Source organism: Sinocyclocheilus anshuiensis, unplaced genomic scaffold, assembly GCF_001515605.1.
Source record: "Sinocyclocheilus anshuiensis isolate Anshui unplaced genomic scaffold, SAMN03320099.WGS_v1.1 scaffold976, whole genome shotgun sequence".
Taxonomy (NCBI): domain Eukaryota; kingdom Metazoa; phylum Chordata; class Actinopteri; order Cypriniformes; family Cyprinidae; genus Sinocyclocheilus; species Sinocyclocheilus anshuiensis.
The window spans coordinates 1,834,807-1,857,897 of NW_015552538.1; the positions used below are offsets into that span (position 1 = coordinate 1,834,807).

The 23,091-nt window shown below is 37.1% G+C and overlaps 1 protein-coding gene across 1 annotated transcript in view; it reads right to left on the reverse strand.

Annotated features, from left to right (window-relative positions):
• Nucleotides 1–245: 245 nt before the first annotated feature.
• col8a1a (collagen, type VIII, alpha 1a) overlaps nt 246–23,091 on the reverse strand; it is a 27,225-nt gene continuing 4,379 nt past the window's right edge. The window contains exons 7-8 of the mRNA XM_016454158.1: nt 2,253–2,472; nt 246–2,161 (exon numbers count right to left, since the gene is read on the reverse strand). Coding sequence (XP_016309644.1) covers nt 246–2,161; nt 2,253–2,472 — 2,136 coding nt within the window. The remainder of the gene's footprint in view (nt 2,162–2,252; nt 2,473–23,091) is intronic.

Below are 23,091 nucleotides of genomic sequence, written 5' to 3' on the forward strand. Positions count from 1 at the left end.
GTCTTTGTGCAGGTTGTATCTCTACAGACACAGTATTCTGTAATTTAGCATTGCATATACTCATACAGTCTGTAGATTGATATTGTTTGGTTGTGTTTAAAGGAGCTGTTTCTATGAGTCTTCTTTCTTCCTTGTGAAAATACTGACATTTTTTAAAAAGTCTTTTAAACATTTTTTTTTTAATTTTAATGTCAGTTCTTTCTTCCCCTCTTTCTCCTTAAAATTCTTTCACTTATTCTTGTGGTCTACATTGGGTACAGTAAAAAGCCAGAGAAGGAAGAGTGGACATACTGTCCTGCATAAAATCCAGCTGCCTGGTCAGATGGTAACTGTAAATAAACTGTGTCTCCTGGTTGTAATGGAATCACAGCACTCCCAGATGCTTGATCCAGGTATCCCTTCTTGTACTCATCATATGTATACATAAGTGGCTCCCCATTCCTGTAGAGCCCAACCCATACATTGGCACCCTTGCAGTGCACATGATAGGCAAAATAGTAGATGCCTGGGAGGTCACAGGTGAACACACCGGTCTGAGGGTTGTAATTCTGACGCCCATTATACAGTAATTTGTCAAGCACTATTGGCGTGCCAACTGGAGGGAATGGTGTGGTCAATTTGGCAGTGAAAGCAGGCATCTCCAGACCATTGGCACCCATCATATTACCCCCACCTGCATACTTCCCTTTCTTGTACCCACCAGTTTTTATACCATCTATGGCAGGGCCCATCTCAGGAAGAACACCCATCAGGTCAGGAGAAGGAGGGGGGCCTGGGGGTCCAGGAGGCCCCGCTGGACCTGGGAGTCCTGGCTGACCTGGGGATCCATTTGGGCCAGGTGGACCTGCTGGACCAACACGACCAGGGATTCCAGCAATGCCTTCACCAGGCGGACCAGCTTGACCTGGTGGACCAGCTTCTCCCTTTGGCCCGGAAGGTCCAGGAGGCCCAATTGGTCCTCCTGGACCTGCAAGTCCTGGAATACCTTTAGGACCCTGTGGTCCTTCAGGGCCAGTCTGACCAGGTTCTCCTTTAAGACCAGGTAAGCCAGATGAACCTGGGGGACCAGGCAGACCTCTGCTTCCTCCTTCACCTTTGGGACCTATGGGTCCTGGTGGTCCTCTTGGCCCAGGTTCTCCATCTTCACCTTGGAGGCCTGGTTGACCAGGAAATCCTGGAGGACCTGGCTGTCCCATAGGTCCAGGATCTCCCTTGGCTCCTTCTGCCCCTCCCTCTCCTTTTAGTCCTGGGGAACCAATTCCTCCTGGTGCCCCCATTGTTCCTGGAGGGCCCGGAGGACCAGTTTGACCAGGGGGACCCGTCATGCCTGGTTGACCAGCGTAACCTTTGTCTCCTTTTGGTCCTTGAGGACCAGGAAGCCCTCCCATCCCTTTGTCACCCTTTGGGCCAGGGTATCCAGGTTTGCCAATTCCAGGTAATCCAGGTTTCCCAGGCAACCCTGGTGGTGCTTGTAATCCTTTGTGGCCAGGTGCACCTGGCTGTCCTGGTAATCCTTTTTCTCCTGGAACTCCAATACCAGGGGCTCCTTGTGGTCCATTTAGGCCTTGTCCACCAGGTGGACCCTCTGGACCTGGCTCCCCAGGCTCTCCGGGTTTTCCTGGCATACCAGGTGGACCTGCTACACCAGGAAGGCCAGGCTTACTGAGCCCCGGTAATCCTGCCTGCCCTGGGGGGCCAAGTGGCCCAATCGGCCCTTTTGGCCCTTGTGGGCCTGGTTGTCCAATTCCTCTGTCTCCTTTAGGCCCAGGTAACCCTCGGAGACCAGGAAAACCTTTATGTCCTGGCTCTCCCTTTGCCCCTGGCTGTCCTGGTAATCCTTGTCCACCAGGCTTTCCTATTCCTGGCAGGCCGGGGGGTCCAGGAGGGCCGGGTGGCCCAGTCACGCCTGGTTGTCCCTCTTCACCTCTGGGTCCCTGTTCACCTTGCTGTCCAGGCTGCCCAATACCTCCTGACTTCCCGGGCATACCTGGCATTCCTAGCTTACCAACTCCTGGAAATCCTGGAGGACCAGGAGGTCCTGGCTTTCCAAGAGGGCCTTGTATACCAATACCTTGAGGCCCAGGAGGTCCTTGGGGACCAGGGGGCCCTTGCGGTCCAGTCTCTCCTTGAACACCCTGCTCACCTCTGGGAATGGTTTCACCTTTGTAAGGGAAAGGCAGGGTCAGTACTACAATGCCATGTATACCATATATAATATGACTACAAGTGCTAAGATACACAAGTTTTCATACCTTTGATATCTTTGCCTTTGTTTAGGTGCATTGGTAGGTTTTTTTTGTAATGTGGATATGGCATGTGTGACATATCCTTTCCCATGCCCATATGAGGCATCTGTGGTAAGGGTTGATGTTGTTGAGGATGTGGTTTGTGTCCATAATATGCACCTCCAAACGCTGATGGCAATAGAGCCAAATGCACCAAAGCTACTAGGAAAGAAGCCATGGCTATGGCCTGTGGAAAAAAAATAAAAAATAAAACAATTAATAATTCAATCAATGGTCAGTTAGGTTATCAATTAATTATCCAATGTAGTAATACATCAATAAGTGTTAACCATCCAATTAACTGATAATTAAACATAAATTATTTAAATGTATCTCAATCCATCAACAATTAATTTTAAACATAACTAAATAAAAACTAAATGACCATTAACAAGTTAGTAAAAGGACCTAATAAGTAATGTATAATATATATTGCTAGCAGTATCAATTAATTATAATCTCTGCAGCACACCCTGTTGTCTGCTATGTAATAAAAACATTACAAACTAAAAATATTGTATACCATGTTAAGACATTAAACTACCAAAACACTACCAAAGTGCCTACTGAGAGATCACATACAAGCACAATACACTTTTTCCTTCACAAAGGAAGATTATGCAACTATTCATTATAATTTTAATATTCTTTTAGCTAAAAACAAAAAAAAACATCAACAACAGTTTTACCTTGAAATTTAATCATACCTATTTTATGATAATTTCCAAATCCACAGATCCAGGCCATTTAGTTTAAAATGTTAAGTGTAAATGTCTAAGAACAAAAGAGACCTCTTTCAAAAAAACATTAAAAATCCTACTCCTACCCCAGACTTTTCAACTTAGTGTAATTAATAATATAATAACACATTTCAGTGTTAACATCACCTCCTATAATTATGCAATCATCTCATACCTGCTTCAAATGTTTGATTTGAGATTAGACATGACTTTCTCAGTTATCTAAATTTAGCCTATACTCTTAAACATGACCTTGCTTTTAAACTGTAAAAGCAAGTCAAACGACAGGAAGCAACCTGTTTATTGGATTTTCTCACTTCTAAGGATCTCTAGTGAAGTTCTAAGTAACTAGAAAGGAACTTTCAGTAATTTACCTTTCACACTGCAGAAATCCCAGACAGTAAACAGTGGGTGTTCATGTATGCTTACATTGTTATATCTCCATTTAATGTTTTGCTTGTCTCTAGTTACATGACAAAATAAGCTTTCATAACACATTGATGCTTCATTTTTTATTAAAAAACAAAAATAAAAAAACAATACCAACAAGATGTGAATGAAACAAAGATTGCCTCAAAATGACGGAAGTGATGGAGCTGACCTTTGGCTTTTTCTCAAGCTCCTGAGAATCACGCAGATATGCTATGTGCCATCTAGGTTTTCCGCTCTTTGAGACTTTGAGATGTAATGATATAGTTTCTGGTCAAAGACCGATCTGGATGAGCTGTACACTATCATAAATCATTTTTAATCTGATTTAGCATCATGTAACGCTAATAATAATGTCCACTATACATCAAAAGCTTGTTAAAAAAAACATTAACATGTATATGTGCCTAATTAATTAAGTGTAATGTATTTCCATTACACATTAATAAAGTGTAATGACAACATTTATCAAATTATGTGGTATAAGGCATACAGTTTTATCCAACTACAAACATTTATTGTTGGCTACAACTATAAGACCTTATTAATCAAATCACACACATTCTCAAATGCAAACACTAATGTAACTAAAAATGAAAATGCAGAAGAGAAGAAAAAGAACAAAAAGATGAATGTAAGCCAAAGTCCCTTTCAAGAAAGTTTGTTTACTCAGCGGCCATTTCTGCAATGTCTCCAGGTAGCTATTTTGGGCATCCAAGTCCTATCTACCTGAATGGGGAAGTCCCAAATCTCAAAAACCGCTTGCCCCTTTTAAATAACATATTTCAAATCAGCAACAAAATCTGACATGAAAAACATTGAGTGAAACACTGATGTAGACCTTTTCACCCTAACAGCTGGCATCTTTTCGCTTCTTCACTCTCTCACATTCTCTCCCAGGCCTTTTTTTGGACTTCCAATTTTTAAAAAGGTTGGACACAGAGTCTCATTCACTCTCAAAAAAAAAAAAAAAAAATTGCAAAATCAAATCAGTAAACAAGTACAATGTGATGAGGAGGAAAGGCACTCAGTAACATAAGCGCTAACATTAGCATTTTGATTAGCTAGGCATTACTGCAATGACTAGAACAACATACACATACCAGTGATGATTATAATCAGAAAGAAGTAAGTGTAAAAGATGTGTAAAAGATAAGTGATTTGATTTATTTATTTTTATTTATTTTTTGATGGTCTAAACATATACTGTAAAAGCTAACGTCCTGAAACCTTGACACATAATAATACATTCTCAGGAATTAGGAGATGTATATATGAATGTCCATATTTAAATGAAATTATCAACAAAGGTTAATATTAGATATTTCTGTGATACCTTAATTATTTTATGGCATAACATAAGTTAAATATGGCACATATTTATCATAACTCTTGGTTTTAGTTTATAGTGTTTTGTAATAGATTACAGTACCGTTCAAAGGTTAGGGGTCAATGTGAATTTTTTAATGAATTTTATTTTATTCAGCAAGGGTGCATTAAATTGATGAAAAGTTACTGTAAAGACATTCATTGTTATTCATGTTATTTCTTTTTCAAGATTTTTATTTTAAAAATTCTGTTCCTTGAAAAAAGTATCAAGGTTTCCATAAAAATGTTAAGCAGCACAACCATTTTCACGATTCATTAGACTTTGTAGAGCACAAGTATATTAGAATGATTTCTGAAGGATCATGTGACAGTGAAGACTGGAGTAATGGCTCCTGAAAATACAGCTTTGCATCAAAGCAATAAATTACAATTTCAAATACAAAATAGTCATTTTAAATAGTAAAATGTTATAATATTGAGGTTTAACAGTACTTTTGATCAAATAAAAGCAGCCTTGGTGAAGATTAGAGACTTTGTTCAGTAAATAAATAATAAAATAAAATCTTACCAATCAAAATTTTTGAACAGTAATGTATATTAAATTAATAGTATAATATCAGTTTTAATGTTAACATCACCTTCCATAATCACACAGTCTTCAATCTTTTTCATTTGATATTATACAACTCTGAAGAAATGAGACGCCAACACTGTGGTGTCTAAATTTAGCCTATACTTTTAAACGTGGCCTCTGAACCCAGTAAAAATGAAAGTCCTCCATGCTATTTGTGAAATGTTCTTCTGGAATCCCATCGCTTCAGTAACTGAATGCATGAACACCTCAGCAAATAAGTCTAGTTAAACACTCACATTCAGCCTCTCACTGAGACCCAGATGGCCAGCAGTGTTTACAGAAATTCTTCCTTGCTCTTGTCCGCCTAGTCCCTCATTCTTCCCTTCTGTCTTTCATTTCATTCAGTCTCTCACACCCTTTTCTCCCATCTTTACAGAGCGCTGCGTTCACAAAGAAACACATAAATCATCAATGACAACACTTTTATTCTGGCTCTCTATGGGAAGAAAGGAGAGGGGTGATTTTTGGTGCAAACCTAGGGAGGATTTCAAGAGGCCATGATGCAGTAAGCCAATATATTTACACTATCTGTTGAATTACTTGGCTAATATCTTTTTTTTTTTTTTTTTTTTTTTTTTTTTACAGAAATCTTCATATATGAAATGTTGATTTACGTTCAATTATTTTAATATGTGAGAGGATTAAGAGTGTGGATTTATATGAGGGACAAGAAACTAGCACAGCTAGGAAAGTAGATGTCAACAATCAAATACAAATGAACTGTAACTGTAACAAAATTGTATGTTGGAATTATATTAGCATTCAATTTCCAAACTGAATTAACTGATGTATGAAACTGTGATCCAGGAACAATTGAATTCTGGGAATCCAGATAGATGAGACAGAGACTGTACTAACATACTTGTGTTGTTGCAGACCAATCAAAAGGTGCTTAAAAAATTCATAATCCAGTCAACCTACAGCAGTTAATGTCTCATTTTATCTACTGTATGATGTAGCAGCCAGGCGCACTATATTATGCCGTGGGATTCACAACTCCCAGCCCAGCTGTGAAACAAACAGGCCTTTCTGAGCTAAAACAGGGTCATTCTCTCTAAGCATCTGTTGGGTCACTTAGAAGCATTTTAACAGCTGAGCGTTAATAAGAGTGAGAAACACAGCAAGGGTCTGCTAGCCTCAAAGTGCATGTGTGGAGAGAGAAGAATGCCTGTAGAAGAGAAAGAATTTAGCACAACTAGATTCATATATTAGATTGGTAAATAGATTTGTTAAAAGATTTCAGATTTTTATGCTATTTATGTACAGAAATCCTGATATATTACAATAATTAATAACACATTCAGATCTCTCCAATCACCAATGCAACACTTGTCAAAATGGCAAATAAATTGGAAAAAATCATGCTGCTCAGTGCTCACATACTATGACCATTAATAACATTTAGGATTGAATTGAGAGCCCCTTTCCGTCTATCATCCACTCACCTAAGTGTAGATAAATTCATGGCAAATTAATTTATGCCCCTGTCTTTCAGTTTCACTTGTTATGCAATCCTTTATTCATTTGGATTGACATTTTGGATAAATTTGAATGTTTCTCTTCACCTGTTGTCTCACATGTAGGTTTGATGACACACTAAAGTGATAGTGAAAGCTGATTGGCTTTAATGGTTTCCTCCGACAATTATCGGTTATATTTGCAAAGAGAGACAACTTAATTTTTTTTTTCTTTTTAGTATTATTCGCACGTGTTAATCTCCAACAATAATACATCATCACAGAGAACTTGAACAAGCAGGGCAATACAGAAAGACAGAAAATGCAATTTGTTTGAAAAGTTCCATAGGATGTTTTTGAAGGTTTTTTTTATTATTGGAGGAGCTTTATATTTAAACGTCATTTTATTAGTACACAAATCCGAAGCAAGTACTTTCGAATTAGTCTTGAAGGAATTTCACTTCAGGTATAAGCAAGCAACATCGCAATTCTGATTGGTCAGTTTAGTAATAAGAAGAGCCTTTATGCTATCGGGCTCCTCTAACATTTGTGTAGCGATTAAACTACCAGCAGAAGGAGTGCGAATGGTTACTGGCCAAATATTAGCTGATTAATCTGCCATCAACCTATTGCTAACTTCAATAGAACTTAAAAAAGGTGCCAAAAATCACTCATAGCATTACTATTGCTGACACTGTTAGATTGTCATCACACAGTTTATTTCTGCAACAATGACAGGCTGCCCTCCACAAGACACATCTCATTGTGCATCTAATGGATGTCTGCTTTGTATTATTCTCACAACTGAGGGTTAAACTAAGAGTCCACTATCAGGTACACACTATCACAATCACACATGTATGCAAAGACTCCATATGGCTGCCACCAGGAGAGGGAGCTCCCACATTATCTTAGAAACTTCCCGCCAAACTTGCTAAAGCTGCTCAGTATTTCTGTAATACATTTGATAAATAAAATATGGATATAAAGTTGTCTGTATAGCTGTTCCCTGTACACATTCATGAGTGTTTTATACAGTGTATAACCACCCATAAATGGTTAAACAAGCTACAAGATTATATACATCACATTTCATGCAGTAAAATTCATCAGCTTCATGTCACACAGAGATAAATAGTGTATTAGCCTCAAAAATGAAACACAGTTGAATATCTTTGCCTGTTACAATCAGTGCAGTAGGGCGGCTTCTAAATAAAGTTTCGTTTTGATTTTCAACACTCACTACCAGACACTGATACAGAAATATGCTAAATAAAATTAGGAAAAGATGTATTTTGCTGTATATCTATACTCATTAAACAACAATTTCCACATCTGTCATTACTTGTCTGCTTGATCATCATTTTGCAACAGTTTTGCAAATTACAGTGTGCATCAAAAAGCATCAAGACAAGCAGTTGCAGATAAATGAAATGATGAATATATAAGTGTATTTCCTTACCTTTCCTTTGAAAGTACTACCTTTCCGTAGGAGGAGATAATCTCAAGGATTCTCAAGCTCACACTCAGAAAGACCCTGAAACACACACCTTGACCAACTGACCAATGCGAACTGGACTTAAACAAGAAACAGTCTGCAGACAGCAACCTTTTATCCACAGCAGGGTGGAGTCAGAGAGCAGGGGAGGGAGAAGAGAGGTCGACAGAGAGAGATTGCTACAGTAAGGTGCAGTGTTTTCAGGGTAGACACTGAGATTTGTTTAATTTTCCAAAATCGCTGTCTAGTGATGGGCAGCTACACCCGTACTGTGGTGCAAGATGTCTATAGACTTTCCTGCTCACTGATTAGTCACCACATTCTCAAATGAGGTAGACTCCTGACTCGAAACGTGGAAAAAAACATTTCCACTTGACATAAGTTGAGTTAAATATTGAGTTTGGTGCATCAACAGTAGTAATCCATAAAAATGAATCTGAAGTTATATTTAAACTTATTGAATATTTTCAAGGATATGATATGATATGATATGATATATGATATGATATGTAGTGTTTGGGGTCGGTAAAACTTTTAATATATTTTTTTAAAAAGCCTCTTATGCACACCAAGATTGCATTTATTTGATCAAAAATAAAGTAAAAACAGCAATATTGTGAAATATTATTGGTTTAAGATATCTGTTTTCTATTTTAGCATATTTTAAAATGTAATTTATTCTTGTGATGGCAAAGCTGAATTTTCAGCAGCCATTACTCCAGTCTTCAATGTCACATGATTCTTCAAAAGTCATAATATGCTGATTTGGTGCTCAAGGAATGATCAGTTTTTTATGTTATAATCAATGTTTAAAACAGTTGTGCAGCTTATTATTTTTGCAGAAACCGTGATACATTTTTTTTCTGGATTCTTTCATGAATAGGAAGTTCAAAAGAACAGCATTTATTAGAAACATAAATCTTTTGTAACTTTTTAACTACCTTTACATATGTATTTTCATCAATTTAATGCATCCTTGCTGAATAAAAGTATTAATTAAAAAAAAAAACTATATTGACCACTAACACTGTACATAGTGTTATACAGTCTTCCATTTATTTATTTTTTCATTCTGATTTTATGTCTTGTGCCTTAATAGAAAAAAAGGATAATGGTTTCATATTATTGTGATCTATCATTAAAATTGATACTGGACTTATGCTGTACGCAATATGAGATCTGAAAGTTTGGGACATAACAGCACAAGCATATTAGTTTGAGGAGAGGAGTATAGGGTCGCTATGGGGACAGGTACAATCAGTGTGCTTAGCCTTTGGTAATCAGTGTGGGAAATAGGCTGATATTGCCCTCAACCCTGTGCTAATGAACAGTCAATTACGGGGCTTTGCGGACTGAAGTTGGGGTAGAGTGTGTCCACTGCGACGCCAACATGTGAAACGAAAAGGTTTTCCAAACCTTATTCAGTTTGTTATAACAAAATCGACTGTAATTACTCATTCAGTATTTCATTCATGCCTGCTTTTCCATTCATTCAGTGCCAAGAATGTGTTTGACCAACACGTCATTAACCTTTGCAGCGACAGCTGTATGAAGCAAACCCACAGGGAAATGTGTTATGAAGTGCTGACATTGTGCACATGCAGAAGATCAGATATACAGATCATTTACAACCCTTTCAGAAATCGATGTTCAAGTCTGTTCAAGTGGATGACTTCAAAATCAAAACTGATTACAAATCTTGTGTTTACCCAAGCTAATGATCTTAAAGTTTTATCACAACCACTTAGCTAAAATAGCACCCTAAGGATAAAACTCTCCCTAATACTGTGCGCATTCACACACTTTTTCACAAAGGCACAAAACTCAATTAGCTGTGAGCATGTTTGCTAATTCCACACACTGTCCTGGCATCTGTTGCAGGGTTCCCCCCAGGAATGAAAAACGTTTTGGAAAGGGAATTATGAATCAGATTAAAAGTCTCTCAGATGTGAAATATCGGTTGTTAGCAGAAGTCAGAAGTTTGTTATGTTTGCACATACAAGAAATTTGCACTATCCCTTATTACTACTGTTGTAGCCTTTCATCATTAAATACATATTTTGCTGACAGAAGTATCTGTCAGAACTCTAACTGGAAATAAATAAAAACTAAAACTGAAATAAAAACAAACAATAAGGTTCCATTTGTTAACATTAATTAAATACATTAGTTCAAATGAATTAACAACGAAACATACTTTTACACCATATAGTATTAGTTAGCTAATTTCAAAATTTACTAATACATTATTTAAAAAGTTGTGTCTGTTAATATAATTTATTGGACATGAGCCAACACGAAGTAACAATAAACAGTTGCATTTGTATTAACTAACATTAACAAATATTAATAAATACTCAAACAAATGTATTGCTCATTATTAACTATTGTTCATTAATGCATTAAAGTTAACTAATAGAATCTTATTGTAAAGTGTTACCAAACACATTAAACCTAAACAGTAAGAAAGGCATATAACAAAATTACTAAAAAGTGAAAACTGAAAATATAATAATAAAAACAAATTCAAAACATTACTAAAAACTCTAGTGTATAAATAATATAACACTGCACTGCACTGACAAATAATTATATTATTGAATTAAATATTTTAATGAATCAATTAAGATTCCTTGTTATGCTAAAAGCATGTTATTAAGCATAATGTTCAATTATAAAAACAAACAAACAAAAAAATCTTTAACATTCTTAAAAGGTGTAAGTTGCCACTACAGATAAGTATGACGCTAACCATCTGCAGTGGCAACCTACACCTTTAACATTCTTAAAAGGTGTAGGTTGCCACTGCAGATGGTTAGCGTCATACTTATCTGTAAATATTTGTACAGTTTACGATTAGCGATGTTAAATGTGTTGGTAAGCCAGGTTGTCTAGGTGACAGGGTCTTCGTAGATTGTATAGTCAACAATGGCAGTAAAATTGCTACATTCCCACAGCTGCTGTTGTTCGGTATTAAGGCATCGGAATGCAGAAAGCATGCAATCATTACCATGGAAACCTATCACGGGACGCCAACCCACAAAGGGCATATCAAAAGTATCTCAAATCATTCTTGTAAATGTACCAACACCGCACACATAATCAAAATCACTCCAGCCCAGGTGGTTCAGGCCCTTTTTTTTTACTGGGAATTTTTGTTTAATGAACTACTAATCATGCATCGACACATTTTCAGTGTGTGCGTGGAAGTGTGTGTTTGAATGAGTGTGTGTGAGGTCTGAACCCCCCCTTGGTTCTAAGATGCTGACCTGACCGGAATCTGTTCACGCTGTGGAGACCTGCGGCTGATTGGCTGTTCCTTCAGGGACTTGTAAAGCCATCGCCATGGAGACCTAAACCTGTCACCTTTAAGATTTAGGGGTCCCAGAGGTTGCTTTAAAAGTTTCAGTCTGACAGCAGGCAGCAAAAGTCTGTTTCTCTGAAATAACTTCATATTGCACTGTACACATGTTGTCATCAGATTAGATACTAAGATACTATTAGATACTAGGTTTGTGGCTGTACAGCTAAAAAAAATAATCCATTTAAAATGCTTTTGGAATCCACTTGCAGTCTTTGAACATTGTCAAAATGACTTCAGTTTATTGATCATCCTAAATCTGCAATCACCGTGACTTCGAGATCCAGACTTCAAGAAAAAAGAAAGTGAAAATTGCATTAGCATACAAAAAACAACATTTTTAATACAGGAAGAGTGCATTAAATTGATCAAAAGTGACAGAAAAGTTGTTGTTTTTTTACATTGTTACAATACATTTCTGTTTCAAATAAATGCTGTTCTTTTGAACTTTCTATTCATCAGAGAATCCTGAAAAAAATGTATCATGGTTTCCACAAAAGTATTAAGTAGAACAACCGTTTTCAACATTGATACACTCTTAAAAATAAAGGTTCTTTATTGGTGTCTTTCTATAGTTCCATGAAGAACCTTTAACATCCACGGAACCTTTCAATTGCACAAAAGGTTCTTTATAGTGGAAAAGGATTCTTCACGCTAAGGAAAATTGGTTCTTTTAAGAACTGTTCACTGAAAGGTTCTTTGGAGAACCAAAAATGGTTGTTCTATGGCATCACTGTGGAAACCACCCTTTTGGAACCTTTAATTTTAAATAAAATTTTTAAGAAATATTTATTGAGCATCAAATCAGCATATTAGATTGATTTCTGAAGGATCATGTGACACTGAAAACTGGATAAATAATTAATAACAATTGAATTAGAAAACAGTTATTTTAAATTGCAACAATATTTAACAATATTATTGTTTTACTGTGTTTTTGATTAATCTTGGTGAGAATAAGAGACTTCTTACAAAAACATTGAAAAAATTCTTACTGAGCTGAAACTTTTGAACAGTATATTATAAAAGAAGAAGAAGAAAGGGAAAAAATCTAGTTCAAATTCTGCACATGGTATATGGAAGCCCATATTAAATGACAAAAAGACCAAATGTCTGTGGTTGTCTCTGTACATTAAACATTAAATGATCACCCTGTAACAGAGAAGATTTTCAAATTCAAACAAATTGTTTTAATTTTTCCAGCACCAATATATCCATAATCAGTTCACTGGATTTATATGTTTATTATTTGTTACTCTATATGAACCCAAGAACTGGAAGTTTTATTTAAATTAACCCAACCCAATACCAAATACTAAACAGCTAACACACACAAATTATGTTTTGTGTGTGTTGTGTCTGAAAGAGCTACAAGAAAAGGTCACCGTGGAGGATTAATGTTGTAATAATGTGCATGTGTGCAGTGTACTTCACATTACTGTGTTACTGTCTCCCACCACGCACACATACTCACTTTCTGTCTATCTCGCAGTGGACATACAGTCAGTTTAGTACCAGCATACCTTCTTGTCAGTAAGTTATCGCAAAACTATCTGACTCTGTGTGTGAACTTGTCTAAATGTCATGCATACAGTATTGCCGGTGCCATCGTGTTTGACCTGCTGTGTGTGTGTGCAGTGGGTGGCTTGTGTGTTTAGCTGTAGGAGTTTAATGTGAGTGTGTGAGGCAGATAGCTCACCCCTTACACCTCCATGTTCCTCCGTACACAATACCCACAATCCTTTGCCTCGGTCAACAGCCTGTAACATTCCAGCATCATGAACTGTAGTGGGGAAGGTTACATCATCGTTCTGCAAAAGTCAGATGGCATTATGACTATTGGAATTTCTGCATTAAAAAAAAAGCTTTAATACAGTGGCCCTAAAATGGAGCAAAAATAAACCACCTGGCGGTAATTTTTCAGCTGATGGCTGACAGTCTGTCACCTTTGCCTCTGAGACATTGCTGTCTATGTGTCTGTACTCACACATGTGTGAAAACCTATTACTAATAGTGCTGGAGACATTTTACTCGACACAAGATAAATGACAAAGTCATCAGAATATATTTTGACAAAGAAATTCAGAAAGGCAAATAACATGTTCATGTTAAAAGCAACACACACCTCCTAAGCTTGTGACTTTGTGTTTGCATGCATGTGTGTGTGTGGCCTGACGGTTCTCAGGGAACCGTGGAAATGGCTGCCAAGCTTCATTTAGGGTGGACAGACAAACCTATAAGGGCCCGACCCCACACGCCTCCCCAAATACAGACAAAAACTGCAATATGTGAAGTTGCAACACTGCCAGACGTTGTATTCAATATCAACAAGTGAATATAGAATAACAACACGAAAGATAACAAATGACAGCTACCTAAAGACAAAACACCAATCTCTCAAATATTATGTTAATGTATTATGTTTTTTCATTAATGTAATATATTTAATATTTATTATGTTATCTAAAAGTCTCAAAAGATTTCTATTTAAAATAAAAGCTATTCTTTTGAACTTTCTATTCATCAAAGAATCCTGAACATATAAACATATAAGTTTCCATCAAAATATTAAGCAGCACACTTACTGATTAAGTGTTATCAATGCTGATTGAACCAAATCAGCATATTAGAATGATTTCTGAAGGATCGTGTGACACCGAAGACAATTCAGCTTTGCCATCACAGGAATAAATTTATTTTATAAAAATGTAATAAAATTGTTATTTCAAATTGTAATATTTCACAATATTACTGTTTTCACTGACCCCAAACTTTTGAAGAGTAGTGTATATAATTTAGTATGAAAACTGATATGTTAATTATAATCAATAGTATATTTATTTTATATTTCTATTATACAATCTATCATTAAAATAATACATATTAACATTTTTAACAGCTTAAAACGTCCCTTTTCGGTTAAAATCCTTTTCTACAGAGCAAAACAAATCACAGATGTCATTATTTTAAAGTGTAGATCCAGGGATATAATATTTAGCTTCCCCTAATGTTCACTGACCTTGCAAAACATTGTCAGTGATACATTTTCATGTATGTTAGAAGAAGCAGCTGAGGTAAAAACTATATGATGTTACCCTTTGACTGTGGATGTTAAATATGGCTCAAAACTATAGCTAGAACACTCTGCTGTAGTTTCACACCCTATAGCCATTTGTGACAACATGAATGACCTCTCCCACGCTGAACTATACCTGTACACCTTGGGCTCCTTGTCGTCTGTCTAGTTTTACACAGTGTTGGGGAGTAACTAGTTACATGTAACGGCGTTACGTAATTTAATTACAAAATAAATGTAACTGTAATCAGTTACAGTTACTAAGAAAAAATGTGTAATTAAATTACAGTTACTTATGAAAATGTTAACGATTACAAAGGGGATTACATTTGAATATTTACACACATCTACATACAGATTTAATTGATTTTTTTTCCCCAAATTGCACTGACTACTCTGAGACATATGGTCCTATAATTTACGCGATGCGGAAAACACAGACTGGTTCATAGAATCCAGTCATAAAAACGGAATTCCTATAGCCTAACGCGGACGGAATATGCCACATTTTGGACGAATAAATCAAAAGTAGGTCAGTACACTTGAATCAAAACGCGATTACATTTCCAAAGTAACCTTCCCAACACTGGTTTTACATGTGTATATTATGTCTGTACAGGGGGGTGTTATGGTCTCTGAGTACATGGTTGATGTCAGATTTAAAATGTGAAATGTTTGCTCAACTCTTCTGATTCACTGTTTTGGTAAGCGTGTGACAGATCTGGCATTTTGACGTGACAGGGGAGTTTTACCTTCATGAACTCTTAGTCTTAACTAACCCATTTGACTTTTAAATGTGCTCAGAATGTTTTTCTTTTTCTCAGGCCCAATTCACACATAATGTGTTTCACACTAGAACACTCCCATTACATGCTTAAAAATAAAAGTTACAGTCTAAAGAAAGCCTTTTAAAGTTTAGGCCATTCAGTCCAGCGGTTAGTCCTAACACTTTGCATTATGTACAGTATGGCCTATGCTTTAAAGAACACACAACCAAATCACTGATCAGAAGAACTCATAATGTAACATCAAGAATCTCAAAAGAACCAACTGAAGAACTCAAAAACGGTTCTTAAGGAATCTAAGGTTTTTCAACGAACCTGTGATTTTATGATGAACAAAGCTGTCTATAATGCAAGTTTGTGATACACAGCTTTGTTGATGACAATGAGAGCATTCTAAGTTGGCTTCCTTGTGTAACTTCCTCTCAGTATAGACAGAGAGTAACTTTGAATATGCAGAAACACCCAGTTTAAGACTTATGGGTCAGAAAGTCACATAAAGCAAATTCCTGGAGGGGAGTGGTGACTGTCTTTTATAGGCCTAATATTTATGAACAGGTTTGCAAACTGATTTTAAATGCTGCAAAAATAAAATGTCTTTTTATTATATTTTGTATTATATTCTTGCAAGATAATTTAATTTGTTATTATTTTATTTATTTACAAGCTTAGTTTATTTAGTGTTTATTTTTCAAGAAAAAAAAAGGAAATAAACAGAACAAATAAATGCATATACAGTCAGGTCCGGAAGTATTCTGAGTTTTTGTGCTTTTGCCTTTATACACCACTACAATGGATTTGAAATAAAACAATCAAGATGTAATTGAAGTGCAGACTTTAAGCTTTAATTCAAGGGGTTGAACAAAAAAATAACATAACATTTTATTTTATTTAGGAATTACAACCATTTTTATACACAGACCCCCATTTTCAGGGGCTCAAATGCAATTGGACAAATAAATGTAAACATAAGTAAAATGTTCATTTTTAATATTTTGTTGAGAATCCTTTGCAGGCAATGACTACCTTAAGTCTGGAACTCATGGACATCACTAGAGTCTGGGTTTCCTCCTTTGTGATGCTTTGCCAGGCGTTTACAGCAGCTGACTTCAGTTGTTGTTTGTTTGTGGGTCTTTCTGCCTTTAGTTTTGTCTTCAGCAAGTGAAATGCATTCTCAATTGGGTTGAGATCAGGAGACTGACTTGGCCATTGCAGAATAATCCACTTTTTTACCTTCAAAAATTCCTGGGTTGCTTTCTCTGTATGTTTTTGGTCATCGTCTATTTGTACTATGAAGCACCGTCCAATCAACTTTGCTCCATTTGACTGAATCTGGGCAGACAGTATATCCCTATACACTTCAGAATTCTTTCGTCTGCTTCTGTCCTCTGTCACGTCATCACTAAACACCAGTAACCCAGTGCCACTGGAAGCCATGCATGCTCATACCATCACACTGCTCCACCATGTTTCACAGACGATGTATGCTTTGGATCATGAGCTGTTCCAAGCCTTCTCCATATTTTTTTCTTCCCATCATTCTGGTACAGGTTGATCTTAATTTCAGCCGTCTAAATAATGCTTTTCCAGAAGTGGTCTGGCTGTTTTAGATGTTTTTGCCAAAGTCTAATCTGGCCTTGTTTGCACCTTGTGTTGAACCGTCTGTATTTGTTCTCGTGAAGTCATCTCTTGATTGTAGACTTTGACAGTGACACACCTACCTCCTCAAGAGTGTTCTTCACTTGGCTGGATGTTGTGAAATGGTTTATCTTTACTATGGATATGATTCTCTGATCATCCACCACTGTTGTCCTCCATGGTCGTCCAGGCCTTTTTATGTTGCTGAGCTCACCAGTGCGTTCTTTTTTTCTCAGAATGTACCAAACTGTTGATTTGGCCACTCCGGATGTTCCTGCTATCTCTCTAATGGATTTGTTCTGTTTTTGAAGCCTAACAATTGTCTGTTTCACCTGCATGGAGAGATCCTTTGAGCAAATGATGTGGGTTCACAGCAACAGCTTCCAAATGCAAATGGCACACTTAGAATCAACTCCAGACCTTTTACCTGCTTAATTGATGTAGAGATAATGAAGGAATAGCCCACATCTGTCCATGAAATGGCTTTTGAGTCAAGTGTCCAATTACTTATGGTCCCTTGAAAAAGGGCGGAGGTACATATTAAAGAGCTGTAATTTCTTAACCTGTCCTACAATTGTGATAGGAATACCTTCAAATTAAAGCTCAGAGTGTGCACTTTAAGCCCATATTAATTATATAACTGTAACTTGAATATGTTTTGGTCAGCAGAATAAAATAATAAAAAATTGTGCCTGTGTCCAAATATATATGGACCTGACTGTATATACTAGTGAGTTCAGTAAGATTTTTCAAATGTTTTTGTAAGAAGTCTCTGTAGTCTGTTATATTTTTGAAAGAAAAACTAGCAGCCATTACTCCAGTTTTCAGTGTCACATGATTCTTCAGAAATCATTCTAATAGGCTGATTTAGCGCTGAAGAAACATTTCTTATTATTATGATTAATGCTGAAAATTAATGCTGCTTAATATTTTTGTGGAAATGGTGATAAGTGTTTTCTTCTTTTAATCTTTTTTTTGTATCAATGTATAAGTTGTCACTTTTCATCATTAAAAGTATTAATGTCTTTCAGAAAACAAAATCTCACTGACACAAAACTTGAATGGCACTTGAACTGAATGGTAGTGTATTAATATATCTGCATGTATGTCTTGATTAATTTAGTCTAACTTTACCTTAATCTTTACTGCAAAAAGTAGGAAATGAAACAGAATGGTCCAATTGGTCCAATAACATGATGCGATCTAGGATGGCGACCCTGAAAAAAGCATAAAATAAACATAAAAAACATAAACTAAAAATAAAATATGCATGTCTACCATTTCAGGAATTTTAAAAGTACATAAATAAATATGTGACCTAATTAAAACCATTATATGTAGTTTTGAAAATTGAATATTTTTATTGTAACAAATGACCGTAGTTTAGTAAATTATATGTTTCTGTAACTAATTGTATTTTCAATGACACACTTATTAATCATTCAGTTTAATTTACACATACACACAACCACCAACCCACGTGCCACACACACACACACACAGTGGATAATAAACATGGTAACTTGGAAAAGAAGGAAGATTGTGAGTAACACTGAGGTGCAGAAATGTGGAGAATGTCTAGCATGTTTACCTGGGACAAACATGCACACATACACACAATCACCCTATCTGTGGGATTATTATACAGTCAAAGATGAGTGATTGACAGAATATTTCACCAAAATACTGGACTGCAATAGCAATATAACCACAAATAAAAATACAGAACCTGTTACAAACATTGTGATACCGCAACTGGTTTGCAAGTGTGTGTGTGTGTGTGTATAAAGAATATAAAGGACAGTGGCATGTGTTTGGTCTTATCAGCCCTCTTTGTTAGTGCGTTTTTATGACTGGGTTAAGTGTTATCTTTGTCTCTAGTTCTTGAAAATGTTGCCCAGAAAAAATATTTGCTCAGATGTTGCTCTTTCAAAGAGTTCTCACTTATATTTCATTTACAGCACATATCAACTTTCTCTCATAAACTTAATGAAAACAAAAAACAGACACAAAAGAGACAACTGTGGACATACTGTACATTAAGAGCAGTAAGAGCTATAAAACTAAAGTCGATTAGATCACCAGGGAATTTGTCAGTTATATATGACACAATACATGTTTAGAAGATTTTGTCTTACCTTTATGTATGTCACAGTATTGTAGTATAATCTTTTTCATATAACCCCACATTGGATGAAAGCATGTAGACACAGTGTTAACGTAACCAAATTCCCTTTAAGGCAAGTCATGTCACTCGGCGGCCATCTTTGAAACGCCTCTCGGGCATGCACGTGCAGCTCCTATCACTTTGAATGGGGAAACATCAAATTCTCTAAAACTGTTCACTAAGCTTACGATTAAATTTCATCGTACAACAACTGTGTCATAAATGTTGTTTCTTTTGCTTAAATAGCGTTATAAAAAGCTTATTTTTCAGGCTAGATCAGTCAGTGCGCATGCGCACTTTGCAGTGTTTGCAGTGACGCGCTGACTTGACCGGTTAGTGATTGGCTCTTTCATTCAGAAGGCGGGGCTTCCTGCGATTGAGCGGCCATATTAAGGGAGAATTCCGAGCGGCCATATTAAGGACGAATTCCAAACGGCTTTTTTGTGCCCTTGAAGGGCACTTCGGGAAGGGGACGTCATTTGTAGGGACGTTCCAAACGAAAGTGAACAACTGAATCCCTTCACGAAGGGCCCTTCCAGAAGTCTGTTAGAAGGGAACATGCGATGGTCACTTCATGGAAGTGATTTCCGTTTGTGATCATGTGATCTTCGGTTAGGAGGTCTTTCTATGCTTTTTAAAGAACAATTGGGGTTGATTTCGAGTTCACATACAAACGTAAGTAGAATTAGACGATTACACCGTCACTTTCCGTCTCGCGGAGGGGAGCGAAGCGGTTCCGGGTGGAGATCTCGAAGACCGGAGGCAGCGGAGCAAAGACCGGATGCGGCGGAGGTGGAGAGGTCGTCGCCCGGGGCCTGGCTTCTTCCGTGGCGGGTGCACCCAGGGTCCGTGGTGTCCCGGCGCCGGAATGAAGGACATCTGGGAAGATCGCACCGGACCTGTGCAGAGAAACACACGGAGTAGAGGTGGTGGGAGAGTTAGCAGCGGGCTGTATACTTACCTCGGACTTGTGAGCGTCAGCCCGGGATGTTTCCAGCGCGGCTCTCCGCTCTCTCAGTTGGGTCTGCCTCTCCATCAGGTCGCGGATCTGCTTCTCCAGTGGCTCCTGCGCCGAATGCAGCTTGAACATGTCCTCACCTGCACTCAAAGGTAGACACACATCTGCCATTAAAGCAAGTAACAGTGAGTAGAACAATGGTAATCCTTCAAAGAACACACTTCAAGGACTCGGCCCTTTGAAGGGAGTATGACATAGGGATGCTCACTTCCTTTTGGAATTCGCCCTTTAAGTGTTGCATTTTTCCCTGTTCAAAACTATACGAGTGACACGTCTTGGGTATTCTATAGTCTTTGATGTAACATAAAAACAAAATAATCTCCGGTTGGTCATTTTCCAGTCATGACCAGACTTTGGCTGATGACACACAGGGCAACCTTTTGAGATATGTTGCCGGGCAACTAGTCTGACTCTGTGAGACTAGAGCAGGGTTGGGCAAACTTGGCCCTTCCAGGCCACTTTCCTTCAGAGGTTAGCTCCAACCCTAATCAAACACACCTGAACCAGCTAATCATGGTCTTCAAGACTACTAGAAGGCTACAGGCAGGTGAGTCATATCAGGGTTGGATCAAATCTCTGCAGAAAAGTGGCCTGGAAGGGCCAAGTTTGCCCATCACTGGATTAAAGGATATACTGTGCTGCAGAGAAACAACCTTTGACCTTTTTGTACAGTTTAGTTATTTTTTCAGCCTTTAATTTAATCACCCTGAAAACGGCTGTTGGATACACACTTTTATATATGCACATCCCTATAAACAGTCAGACATAACCTCTGTGACCTCTATAAACCATAGACCACCAGACAAGTGCTCTCTCAATCATAATTCATGTTTCACACTCAAATACACATTTAAGCAAACTAATTTTCAGCAAATTGATCAACTATAAAACAAATCTTACATTTTAAATGATACATAGTGGACACATTGTGGTTGACAAACAAGAGTGAAAAATCAAGTTCTGAGAAAATGTGTTTGCAGACACCCCTTGGTTTGATATTTTGTTCATACATAATATAATATAATATAATATAATATAAAGTTTCTCTCTGTGGTCTGCTTAGACTTCAGCTGTGAAGGAAATGTTACAGCATGGTGGTCAAACTCTTCTCTTCTGCAACCCACCAAGTCTGAATCCAAACAAATCTCCCCACAAATGAAACAAATGCTTCCACAGTAAAAGTGACTGACAGGTGGAGACTTTCTGACCTTAAGGTTAAACAGACATACTGTTTATTGGAAATAAAGGGACGTGTGTGTATAGATGTGTATATGTGAGTTGGGGTTGAGGGAATCAAGGAAGACATGTGTCTTCAGAGGGCTGCGTTTACAGTGGGAATCCATGCTTGCTGGAAAGGAAAATACACATGAAGTAGGAATGAGAGAGTACTGATGGACATCACACAGAGAAAGAAACCAGATGGACCAAGGAACTTCAACGTGATTTACTAGTCTATCTCCTTCATCCAAGTCTATACAGAATTCTTATTAGGAATTTCAGCATAGATGTTCAAGCAGGACAGGCATTCAGAGTAAATGTGACCCTGTACCACAAAACCAGTCATAAGTAGCATGGGTGTATTTGTAGCAATAACCAATAATACATTGCATGGGTCAAAATGATTGATTTTGTTTTATGCCAAACATCATTGGGATGAGAGAGTACTGATGGACATCACACAGAGAAAGAGAGAAGGAGAGAAACCAGATGGACCAAGGGGACTTCAGCAAGTCTATCTCCTTCATCCAAGTCTATACAGAATTCTTATTAGGAATTTCAGCATAGATGTTCAAGCAGGACAGGCATTCAGAGTAAATGTGACCCTGTACCACAAAACCAGTCATAAGTAGCATGGGTGTATTTGTAGCAATAACCAATAATACATTGCATGGGTCAAAATGATTGATTTTGTTTTATGCCAAACATCATTGGGAAATTAAGATTATGTTCCATGAGTATATTTTGTACATTTCCCACCTTGAATTTATCAATAATTAATTTTTGATTAGTAATATGCATTGCTAAGGACTTAATTTGGACAACTTTAAAGGTGATTTTCTCAATATTGTGATTTTTTTGCACCCTCAGATTCCAGATTTTCAAATAGTTGTATCTCAGCCATACAGCAATGGAAAGCTTTCAGATGATGTATAAATCTCAATTTCACAAAATTGACCCTAATGACTGGTTTTGTGGTCCAGTGTCACATATTTCCATTCACATACTTCTATACACATACTATTTTGAGGTTTTACAGCTACTTCCTTTACTATATTTTCACTTCTGTGAACTTTCCTTTTAAAAGTCTTTGATAACATGTTGTATTGTCCATTTTTGTCCTGTGCATGTTTGCAAAATAAGATGATAGTAGGAATCCTCTCCATACATCAATGGAAAGCTTATTTATTCAGATGCTGTATAAATCTGACCGGTTTTGTGGTCCAGGGTCACAAATGGTCTATATCTCAACTCAACATGTAAATCCACAGATACATGTACAGTACTTGGAGTATGTTTCCAGATTATTCTACAATGTTTTAATACTTAAAAATGGTTTTCCCATCAGCCCATAAGCAAAACTAAATAAATTACCACTTTTTCTCTTTTTTTTCTGAGGGTGTATTCACACCTGTCTTGTTTGGTTCGATTGAATAGAACTCAAGTTCGTTTCACCTAT